Source organism: Habropoda laboriosa, unplaced genomic scaffold (assembly GCF_001263275.1).
Source record: "Habropoda laboriosa isolate 0110345459 unplaced genomic scaffold, ASM126327v1 scaffold65, whole genome shotgun sequence".
Lineage (NCBI taxonomy): Eukaryota > Metazoa > Arthropoda > Insecta > Hymenoptera > Apidae > Habropoda > Habropoda laboriosa.
Genome location: NW_017100254.1, coordinates 4,036,582 through 4,049,190, shown reverse-complemented (window position 1 = coordinate 4,049,190; position 12,609 = coordinate 4,036,582). Strand labels below are relative to the sequence as shown.

Genomic DNA, 12,609 nt, shown 5'->3' with positions numbered 1-12,609 from the left:
ATTCAAAGTGCGAAACGAGCCGATGGCTTTACATTACCGTGGCTACATTAAGTAAACTGCTCTGCCCTACCTGAGACACTCTAATAAAAGGAATGCACTTAGCCATTTCCACAAAGGATTCATGTCGCAGCATCGAACTGGGTGGCTCGTCAATTTGTGACGCTCTTTGAAGACCTAGACCTTCAGAAGGACTTCGTCGTGCGTGGTAATTGTTCTGAAAACTGTGTCGCCGCCTTTTTCTGCTCCTCTCGGAAAAGCTTTCTCGCCACTTCACCTTCTCACTCTCTACGTGTTACTAATTCACGCTGGAGCTTTCGAAACGATAATTCCATTAAACAAAAGAGGATTCTTTGTTCTATGTTGGACAACGTAATTCACGACTCTCGCGACACTTGTTTTGGAAATCATTTTTTCTGAAATTTGTCTACCCTCGATTTCGAGTCGATGGAAAAATCGTGGAGAAATGATTCAGAAGTTCAGAGAAAAATCTAGATTCGTAATCCACCGGAAGAAAGAATGGAAAATTTTATCGTAAGGTAACTTTTGTTGTCGCTTAGCAAACAAATGCTTGCTGAATGCCTCTGTAGATTAATCTCTGGTTTTCCAAACTGTTTCCCCTTCGAAAAGTTTTTTTGCGCGATTTAACTTCCGAATAATTACAGACTCTCGAAGAAAAGTCTTTAATTAATTTTAAATTTCACATATTAATTACTAAACTAATTGGACGCCTTTTTTAAAGCTGTTCCACTTGGAACAAGTGTTTTCCAATTCTACTCGACGCAGTCGGAACAATTCTGTAACACGGTTATAATTCATCGCGAACTGTTAAAATAACCTCGTCTAGAGGAAAGGTAAAGAGGTTCTCACCAGCACGATCTTCGTTCGGCGTATTTTACTACAGAAACAGCAAAAGGTTCTTGCTGACAGAGCTGTGATAGCGTCCTTAACCCTTTAATTGCTATCGGCGCTTTGAAAATTTCCTCGCGTTGTACAATTTTCGCGCCTTTCGCTGCACATTCACCCCAATTTTATCCGTCGCGTATTTAACCCTTTGCGCACCCAGCATTTTTCTCAGTTCCCGCTTTCGCAGCGAAACCTCCGAAAGTCCGAAATTTTCATCGAAATTGAAATCTTTGTGAAATTGTTTATTTTAATTTCTCCCGTTGACTCCCTTTGTTTTAACGCGAATAATATGCATTACGAGTGTCACCATGCAAGGGGTCAATTTTTATAAAAGAAATTTTGAAATAAAAATCTGCCGAAGCGAAAGGGTTAAGCGTGGAAGAATGAAATTCACGTGGAACAAATTTTTTGATAATTAAATTCACCAGAGAAGAATCTTCGAATCGACTTATCGTCTCGTTGCGTGAAATTTAAAAAACTATCGTTACGTTCTACGTCTCTTCGATTAGATTATGCGTTTCACACCATTACCCTCGTCTGTAATAGCGTATTTGATATTTATCGCTGTTTCATTTGCTTTACATTGCCAGTCGTTCGTTTAACGTCCACCATTGATCAAACTTTATCACTGTGGCGAACAGCTTGTACTTTAATTCTACGTCGTTTCGAAGCTGAGTGGTTGAATTCGACGTGCAATTACAAGTGTAACGTAGAAAAAAGACGAAGTAGAGCAGTGCATTTTGTTTAAGCGTAGAATATTCGTGAAAGAAGGCAAAATGTGAGTAGGCCATAGGAATCGATGAGAGAATCAGGAAACAGATACGTTAATTTTTCATTTGTTTTCTGTGGAAAGTAACGATTGTAATATCGAGCAGTCTACCATGAAAATCGCTATTCCTCGGTCTAATAAAGCACTTCCGTTAAAATTTCAACGAACACCTAAGAACCTCAGCTTGTTCGATATTCAGACGTGTTCATATTTAACAACTTCGATTCTCGAAAGATGAAAATAAAACTCGAATTTCCACAAATAATTAATAATACCACGAAAGCTCCACTTATTATTTTGTCGTACCTTCTCGAACCTTTCACATATCCGCCGATACTTCAAACTGTCCCTATCTAAAAGTGTGCTTCCATAAAAAATTGCAATCTGAATTAATTCGATAAAGGAAAAGTTGTCTTCGACGAATATCACAATTTTCCCGCATATCAAAATACTTCCGTTATTCGATTCTCAATTCTTCAAATTCTCGCAATTTTATTCGTTAGGAATTAGCATCGCTGGAAGTTCTTCGCGAATACAAACGAAGCGGCGATGTTACATTTCTGAATGTAACTCGCGGAAACATAGTTCATTTATTTTCCGTAGAACGAGATCCAGAAATGTTGGAGTAAATTCGCGTAAAGGATCCCCCGTATTTTCACCCTATCCTTATTTGCCAGTTCCCATCCTTCACAGGGGCAGAATTAAAAATTCAAAGGTGGATAATCCTTGGGATTGGGTTGAATATATCGTCGGAGCGGAACTTGCGATTGGACTAAGATTTTTCTTCGCGAATATTGACGATTGAATAAATGTGTTTCTAAAGCTGATTATTAGCAATTGGTGCTGCTCGTAATGTGCACCGTGACTTTATTCGAGTTTTATTAAAATGAAGAAAATTGGGGAAAGGAAAATAAATAAATTTTGTTTTCGAAGTCGACGAATAAATAATTCACTGCAAAAGTGTGTTAAAATTGCCGTTGGATTGTATTATTATAAAAAATAAAAATATTATGATTGGACATAGACTGTACCACAGTGATGAACAGAACGACACAATTGTCTGGATTTGTAGCGTTTTACGAATGTTTGTTGAATTAAAAATCGAATTTGTGAAATATTCAAAGACAATATTTACTTTTTTCAATGCTAAGACCCAAAAGTACGTACCCAGCATTTTTCATTTGGATAATTGCATCAAGTTTAGAGAAATAGCCCTTTAAATTTGATCACCAAGTAAAAGTACCATTCTCGCTAAGAATCTCATACAGCATCCTTTAACCTTCTTTGAATAGATAGTTCGCTTCGTGATAAGTCAACAGGTGGACCAGGTATGTGTATAATCTACAACGATAACCCACTTCAGTCGATGATTTCCAAAGAAACACTCAAACCTGCATTAAAAAGTTCAAGAACGTAAGATTTAAGGTCCACGAAATTTGCATCTCCAAAGCTCTATCTTAAAATTGAAAAAAAAGAAAAGAAAGAAAAGTAGTAAATCTTCTTTTAAAGATAAAACTAACTTCATACTCGAAAATATATCTCATTTCGACCTTTTCTTTTTTACATATTTATCTCTGACGTCGGTTACGTTAATCTTTGCCTCCGAGCACTTTGCATTGTTCATTAATTACAGCGAAGGTTCCATTATGCGATATCTATGATCAGGACTGAATTTTCCCGTCAACCTTTCCTTCTCGATCCAGGAAAATCCGACTGAATTCCTCGTTCGGGTTCGCTGTCAGAACTGGAACGGTAACGAATAGCCAATCTCCGTGGCGGGAATAACGCCCTAACTACATGGCAAACTCTGTCACACCACTTTACGTGTCATTCGATGTTCCGTTCTAAATGGAACAAACAGGCTCGTTGCGTTTCGTTCGCCGTACGGTTTCTACGAACACTTTCCCACTTCTGTTTAACGTGACGATAAATCTCAACCGATAAAAAAGGTAAATTTACCAAATGTCGAATAAGAGAAATTGCGAAGAGAAGAAAGTTCAGATTTTTCCGGTATTTCTCGCCGGGAGAAATTAATTGTTTCTTCCGAATGCTCGTAGAATTTTATTTTCTTCAATTTCAATAGCCACAATGGAGAGAGTTTCCTAAAGGGTAACTTCGACACGTGTTTCTAATGGTGCACAGAATCGATAGGTCAGAACTTGGCGGAAATTCCCGTTGGCAAACTTTCCGGCACATCAGCCATCGTTCTGCTGTTTTCAGGAAAAAGCGCGCTAAGAGCACGCTGAAATTGTTCCCGCGATGGCTGTTAGAGTTGGTAATTCGAATTTTTTACTGAAATAAAATAGGGTGTAACGACGATGTTTGACTGGAAGATTTAAGGCTTCCACGGCGTGGAGTGTAATTATTACTATTACCGAGGCTTTCGGTGGTAAATCGTATCCTTACGGAGAGAATATTCCGACGTTTCGTAAGCTTTGCGAGCTCAGTTCATCGGAGTTCGGGAAACACGCTGATAATGAGAAATCTCTCCTTGAGGACGCGGCTTTACGCCCGAAAGCCTCGATAATGATAATGATTATGCTTCCGTGAGTCGCACGTGAAATATCCTCGAACGTTTCAAAGGAAGTTTGGGACAATGACAGAATCACTGAAACACTTTATCTTTGAAACACTCGGTAAAAATATGAATTTGCCGGGTAAAAATCGTGAACTGATTCGAGACTCAACAGATGCGACAATATTGAGAGTAAATCAGACGATGATAGGTGGAACATTGAAGAACGTCGACGGCCTTGAGTTGGAACGGAACAGCTGAAACTGGTGAAACGATCGAGAATAGTGTCCAGAAATCGAACGAGCTTCTCGTTTTGTCCTTATTAAACTCGACAGACTGCATTGTATTTGTGACCAGATGGTCGAACTTTCTTGCGCCGATTGTGAAATCGGGTTTTGATGTCGGATAACTGTTATTTTCAGATTTCCTGGCTTTTGGAAGGTAATTTCACGCTTTCGCGAAAATGTCGATAATTGACGTCTATTTTGTTCCATAATTTTCCTTTATACAATATTAACTGCCTCGAATTCTTTTTCTTCTGAAATTCTACTTTTCAGTTTAGAAATGGGGAAAAAGGAAATTTTAAACAACTGGAAACTGGGCAACATATGTAAATTCCCAGCCAAATGCTTGGAATCACTGTGCACTGCGAGTTACACGAAAATTTCCAAAGAAAAGTTAGCAATTTTAAGAAATTTAAGAAATAAGGTAAAGTGATATTGATCTCCGCAGCATCAATTTCAAGCAGATTCGATATTGATGCAAATTGGCAGGTGATTCGAAACTTTCGGCCGACGGTGTGCGTGTAACATAATTTGCGATATTAACCAAATTAAGCGTCTCGATATGTTCCCATTTTGGTTCTCGTTTGAATCGATCGCGACTGGTGATACTCGAACCTGGCACAGTCCCCAGATATCGAAACTCAATGTAGCATGTCGAATCGGTGCGACATCGCGAATAAACTTGAACTCGAGACGTCGTATATCTAACTCACGGTATGATAGGTGAACGAAGATCGCATTGAAAGTGAAAATTATAAAAATGGTGATAGGTGGAAGTGATAGGAGATCAAATTTGAAATTTTTCCGGAGTTAGAATCCGTAGAAAATCTGACAGAATTCGTGAAGGATGAATGCAAAGCTTCCAAAAGTCGATTCTATTTTAACTCGATCCTATAATTCGCATAGCACTTTATTTACAATTCTACTTGTAGCGACTGTACGACGTGCTCGATGATTATTTCTGGGACAAAAAACCACAGCCACCGACGTTTCTGCACGTTGAGAAATTAAGACGAGCTTTAGTAATCCCGCAGTTCTGTCAAGCTAAGGATTTCTGTGAAAAAGCCAGACAGTATTCGGTATCTCTAAGCCTGCATATGTCTCCTATCTTCATTTTTGCCTCGTTACCCCCAATACATTCTTATTTTTGCTTATTTCCCGAGGAAAATGGAACAACGATGTCGGTGGGCGAACGAAAATTGCATTGAAAATGAAAACTGGAAGTGTAGTGTTTTCGTAGCGATGGCTCTTCGATGAAAACCTTAGCTTCTGTGATATTTTGCAATTAAAATCCTCGGAAAATCTTACAAAATTCCTAAAAAATAAATGCACCGCTTTGGAGAGGTCGATGCTGATTTAAAAAGGTACGTTGTTTTATAGTATTTGAAGAATACTTATTGCATTACGATTGTATGTCACAATCTGATCAACTGTTTACTCTGCGAAACCTTCATCGTTCGACGTCTTAAACCGCGGATTTTTATGCAAATTCATATTTTTGAGAATACAGTAGAAAAAGTCGGTAGAAAATTATTTTACCTACTGGGTACTATGACAAGCACTATAATTTGGATATTTTGTATATTACGTGCATTCTGTGCAGTGTTGTATCTTTGAATTTCCTGCAAATGCATAAAAATCCGCAGTTTGCTTGTCGTATATCAACTTCTCAAGTCCCACCTTTCGTATCGGCAGAAAAATTTTACTCGGAGTAAAATTGGCTTTAATCCGAGATATCGATATGCTTCAGTCAATGTTCAGTAGAGAATACGCGACGTGGAAAAACTTGGCAGCGTAAGAACCGAAATTATTCCGCGGCCGTCATAAATCTGTCGCGCATGACATCGGACTCGTTCGACAGAGCCTCCGAAGAGAATCGCGAAGGGTGTTCGTAAATCGCGACACGATCCAGTGTTCTCTCAGAGAGAATATCTTTGCTCTGGATGCAGTCCGCCGCGGTGACAGTCGTGTTTATCGTTTGAAAGGAGGATCGATAGGCGATCTGTCACGCGAGAACCTCTACGTCTCATATTTTATCTTTCGCCGTAACTCGCAGGGATTCTGTTTCTGCTGGAATTGGAACGACTGTACTCTTCGAGGATTTTTTTCCGCGTATATATTTCAAAATTCACTTAGACTTGAATGTTCGATAACTGTGAAGAATTAAAACATTCTTGAATATATGATTGCTATCGAGAGATCTTGTTTGGATGTCCTGCAATTTCTAAGAAAGAAACTGTTATCTGTCTGCTAAAAATGCGGAATTCCTACTTAATCTACCAATCCTTTCAACGGAAGAAGAACGTGCTATTCTTCACTGTCTTGTAATTCTCCAATTACGTTTAATGTGATTCCGATTCCGAATAACCTTTCCGCGTAAAAGTTTCCTTTAAAACCAGTTAGAAAGTGGTATGCAGAGATGAGAAGATTTCGCTCGCCTCCGTCTGTCTTCTCCTTTTCGTTTTCGGCGGCCCGCGCTGACATATCGGTAGAATTTCCATATCCGCGCTAGATACGTTTCAAGACGGAGGATACACTCTAAATCTACGTTTACGCCAATATTTCCAAGTTCATCGCCTTATTCCGTTCAATTTCGACGTGCCCCATATACTCTCTTTGTCATGCGATGCTACATGACCCAATTAGCAGGTACACGTGACATTTTTAGCCAATAATAAAGTGTATGTACCCTGCCTTTACGACTGTGTACGAGAACTATACGTTATAGTTCTACTACACTATAATCACTCAGACCCGTGTTCCTTACATTAGCCAACTTCTCATCTCTGCATAGTATCGTTCGGTGCTCAGGAGTTTGCCCGCGGGGCAGCACACGGGCAAAAAGGGCACTCCGCTCGCCCCGAGGGCAAACTCCTGAGCGCCGCACGGTACACGTCAGCGAATCACCACTACAGCCTTACCCATGGCGAAAGTTGCACCGGTAGGACTGTTGATGATGCTGGACAGAGTGCTGTGGCGTTGATCTTGGCGTCGCCATCGGAGTAGGGCTGCCAGGGCTCGCTATGCCCTCGAGACCCCTGGATAACTTGAGCATTTCGGCGCCAAACGCCTGAAGCGCGGACATAGCCGAAGGTGGTGGCTCGCTCTCTGGAAGCCAAAGTTCGTGGGTGTCCAAGGTCGTCAGTTCGGTATCTGTGGACGTGCCGGAAGTGTGTTGCGGCGTGCCGCTGCTTCCGGTAGATCTTTTATTCAGCAGAAACCGCTTCACCGTCCCTCGTCTTTCCAACCCTGGGAACAAGGGACATTTCGTTGGTTAGGTGCTCTTTTGAGTATCGCTGTTAACCCCTTAATGCTCGTATTTTTGTCAACTTGATTTTTTTTAAATTACTTTCTAGGCGTGTAGAAATAGTTAATAATTGTTTCTGAAATAGTGGGAATAATTCCCAAATAATGGGAAATTTATTTTCTAGGCGTATAATAACTATAATAGAAAGGATAACGGAATATGGAAAGTGAAGGAGAAAGGAAGTGAAACACAGATATAAACGTTAAGGGATTAGTTAATTTTTCTTCTTCGTGGTGTTGGTCGATGATAAGGACTTTGTGAGATGGAGGTTTAAAGGACCTTCCCGACTATTTCTGTCTGAGTTTGGAGATTCTTTATTTTGAGGAGATACGAAGCTCCACGAAGGGCATCCATTTGTGAAGAATTTGTATTAGCGATTTTAAAGGTATCGTTAAAAAGCGTTTAAACGTTTCGATGCGTCTAAATTTATAATTCGCGAGAATCATTTATGATTTATGAATTAATATAAGTAATACGTAAACATACTGCGAGAATTACATTTTATAAATTTAACGTCGGAACAGTTGTGAACATATCTCTTCTTTAATTCTTTACTAAAATTCGTTCCGCTTTTCAAGTGTACGGCTTTCAGCATTTCTGCAATTTACGGTGGAAAAGTTCCACGGAATTAAAGTATCAAACGCGGTAAAATTTCATTTGAAATTCCTTGAAATAATCCAGTAAAGTAAACGATCATATTTGCAAATTAGTTTTGTTTTCCTAAAATGTTCCGATTGAAGAATCTTCCACTTAAACGCTTCCAGCGTTCAATTTTTAACGTAAAATTGGCGATTGTTATTTTACAAACGATGCATTTCATTTTCATATCTATTCAAACCACAATAATTTTAACGAAAATCCAATTAATATAGCGACGACATAATCGTCTTATCAGAAACAAAAAACGGAACAATTGTGGAACGAGAACTCACTTGCTCTTTATTTTCTGGAAATATTGATCTAAATTATAAAATTCGACACGAATTTATAACACATAACAAAACATAAATATTCGTTCTTAATTCAGCGACAATTCGAAATATAAACTTGTCGGACTTAAACTTAGGTTATCCAACTTGCTGTAATAAAATTTTGCAGATTACCCTCGAGAAATGTATAAATTCAACATGGTTGCCTCAACTGAAAAGCTACGGTGTCCTTTCGAGACCAACATATTCAAATGGATACAGCTTTGTGATTGTAACCAAGCCCGCTAAGTATTAGACCAAGCTACATCCTTCGTGAGATTCCCCCATAATGCACTGTCTGTTCATTAGTTTTGGTATTTACGCGCCTCTGTTGCAAACTTCGATAACACATCAACATTCCCCAAGTGTTCTCGCCGGCAATTTCAAAACGGTTCGTTCACCGCAAGTTAACTGGCCCTGATTTTCGGGGAACAGCTTAGTCAAAGTTTCCCGCTATTTCGAAACTTCGGCTAAGTTTCAGATCAAACATACCATGGTAAAAGTATTCTTGCGCTTTCGCGAATTGGAGGATTTACATAAAGCTCGTAAGCTTTCGCGGAGTATGTTGGATAAAATTATCGAGATATTTGCAATGGAAATTGGAATTTTTAGCGGTTCGGTGAGCGAGATTTAAGTTACCGAGGGTGGGAAACGTTTGTCTCGAGTAAAAGGAAACGAAGTGATGTGTTTATGCTTGTGTCGTATGTAGTTGACGTTATTATTCTACTCCGGTAACTATCTACTCTTGTGATTATTGCTATAATTCATATTTGAGGGATGAAATTAATTTTTACAATGTAATTCCCTAAACATCGTCAGATCATAAATCTTGTCAAATCTACGTCAAACTCAGGAAATTTTGAAGAAAATTTTCACAATATAAAAACTCCACTTAGCACGAAAATTATAGCATAATTAAATACCAAAAATTCGATCGGCAGTGAACGCGTTAACGAACACTTACTTTGCGTTTCTACCGAGTGATCTGACGTGTCCCTTTAAAAATCCCGGAGAATAAATTCTGCGACGAGGTGAAATTAATAGGGACAAGAATGAAGGAACAACGTTCCGCTGGTTTCGCATCGAGCCAGCTGATTTATACTCGCGGGTGTACCGCCTCTTTTGCATCCCGTGTTCCCCTGCTTGTATTGATTAATTTCGCGAACGATTATTCGGAAGCGCCGTTTTTACCATACATCGTGTCACGTTCGGGACTTTTGCATAATGGCTTTCGATTTGCATACCCTTGTGCCATTGGCCGATGCCGTCGCGAAATTTCTTACCCTTCCGACGAATGGGGGCGTTGCTACGTGTCTCAAAGGGAGAGATTAGGGGCGTCCGTGATTTCGATGGACGGAAAAAATGCGCCGGCCACGGTAAATGGTAATAATTAACACCTTGGAAATAAGAGAAACTATTTCTCCTTCTCTCTTCTTTACAGACTCTAGATAGTGTGTTCAAATCAATCTTCTACTGATTCGACAGTTCTATTTATTCGCTTGCTTCTGGTTTGATGAAATTTGAACATTGAACATTGTATAATTAAAAATTTAATTTCTTAGGCACTGAATTTTTGTACTCTTACAAAGAATGCTAAAATGCTATGCAAATTAATTTGGAGGAAATTTTATAGGTAAATATAGGGATTTGAAGAATATTTGACGTAAATTTAACCCCTTGTCTTACGATTTTTTTGATAGCTATGCAAGCAAGCGTTAACTATTGTATATCATTAGTTCAAATATTGTACACTATTGACATTTGGCAATTTTCAAATTTATAAGTCAAAACTATAACTGGAATTAAATTTAATCTTTCCTGCGAATGTAACTACTGTACTCTGTGACCATGAGTCTGGCTCGTATACAAGGCAAGGTGTTTAAAAAAAATAGAACATTTAAATAGAATTCATTTATCGATGAGAAAATTCAACTAAATCCACGTGAATCGTTGGATCGTAAAGAACACAGCAATTTTTTTCAATTAGAAGGAACATTTCACACGGAACGAACATGTGTCGTTCTGCCGTTGATGGCTTTACGATCTTCCGCGAGATCGCGAAACGATAAGAGGGTGGATTGCGGTCTCGAATTACGGAACAATGGCGAAATTTCTAGTAATGTAACGGGCAGGTAGAGAATCGTATGTATACGTAAAAGTGGAGATTCCATTTTCGATCGATGATAAAATGCTGGTCGAACCATGTGAATTACGACAGCGATAAATCACTGAGAAACAGGCAATAGAGCGTTCAATGAATTAAGCTCTGATTTCTTTTTTTCGTTTTCGAAGAAGACAGTAATTTTCCCTTATTCACGACTGTGCCGTGCAATTTCCATGTAATTGGTTCGATCGTAGTTTCGTGAAATATCTTCTTCAATCTTTTATAGAGTTATGACACAGCAACATTCTGACGGAAGGAAAATTGCTGTATTATGCATTTGATATTGGTGTATTCAATAGTTTCTGTGTATATTATTATGTGGATAGAAATAGTGAGTGAAATTGTGAGGTGATTAATAACGGAAAATTTGAATTGATAATTTGAACTGTCTAGTGAGATTTAATAATATATCTACCACGTGTAATTTTAATAACAAGTAGACGTTATTGTCACTTCTGATAGCAAGTTGATAAGTGGAAAAATATAGCATAAAATGACCGATCGATTTTTCTGATTTGTTTGTAATATTGCTGGCGTTGTTAAAATGTGTACGAAAGAAAGAAGCGTATACTAGAAGAATTTTTGAAGTCTTCAGAAAGCAATACTTATCGCAACTTCGATTTTCGTATTATTTTATTTCATTATTTTTTCGTAATTCAAAATGCATTCGTTGCAAAACACTTCCAAATCGACGAATTGTGAAATTTCAGAGAAACACAAACGCAGAAATGATTTAGAAGATGATTTGTGACAGTCGGCTAGTTGCCGTTTGTTTTACGGACACTTTTGGCGCGCGTTGCGTGGTTGCGAAACACGGATGATCAATTTGCAAGTGAAATTGGCCGATGCAAATCTTCGAGTTGAAAGAGGCGTCGGTTCGCGCCCTAATTTGCCCCCATTGCCTTGGCTCACGGAAGTTTAGCAACGTTCTTTGCAATTTGCCCGTTGACGTTGTCGAGTAATAAGAGGAATCTTGCATTCATTCTGCTTTCTCGCTAATTTTTCTTCCGTTGCGTGGTTACGTTATTAGAAGCTATTACGGAGCTTTAGAACAAGCCTGCTTTCTTTCATTCGTAACGTACGAATTGCAGTTCTTAATTTTTATTCGCAGCTGAGAAATTTCGTCCATTGTTGAAAACGATCAATTTTATTCTTTTTTTTTTTTTTAATTGTTTTCTAAGTGTGTAGAAATAAGTTTACCACGATTTATAGTGCTGTAACTCAGTTGTTTTGCCGTGATAGAAATAAAAGATAAGGCAATATGGAAAATGAAAGAAAATGATAAAATAAAATTGCACGATTAATTGTGCACGTCTGAGATACGAGCATGAGCGTTAAGTGGTTAAGTATGTTTTATAGTTGCGATAAGCGAGGAAAAAGTAATTCCGTTGCAGCATTGTAAGATTTATATTGGAACTTGTGTGATGAATACAGTATATTCTCCACAAGTGTCAGACCGCAAGGAAGCTAAACCGGACACTCGTAGAGTCAGGGACTACGTTTTCGAGCCTCGCGCCCGCCTTTGTAGTTTGCCGAACGTAGACAAGGACAGCGAATAAAAGATAAGGATGAAACGTGAGTCGAGGCAACCAAGCGATTTAAATACCAACTTTTTTAATTTTACGTTCTTTTATCCCGCAATTTTTCTTAACATATTGATGAACATTTACTTATTAACACGTTCACTGTCTGGCCAGAT

General features: G+C 38.6%; 2 protein-coding genes across 3 annotated transcripts in view; one reads left to right on the top strand and one right to left on the bottom strand.

The window, feature by feature from the left end:
- LOC108572488 (5-hydroxytryptamine receptor 2A) overlaps nucleotides 1-12,609 on the bottom strand; it is a 62,748-nt gene that overhangs the window by 2,697 nt on the left and 47,442 nt on the right. Inside the window, exon 4 of the mRNA XM_017934736.1 lies at nucleotides 7,393-7,720. Within this exon, the coding sequence (XP_017790225.1) occupies nucleotides 7,393-7,720 (328 nt within the window). The remainder of the gene's footprint in view (nucleotides 1-7,392; nucleotides 7,721-12,609) is intronic.
- The window catches only part of LOC108572486 (26S proteasome non-ATPase regulatory subunit 1), an 88,727-nt gene that overhangs the window by 63,122 nt on the left and 12,996 nt on the right, over nucleotides 1-12,609 (top strand). The gene's annotated exons all lie outside the window — the stretch shown is intronic.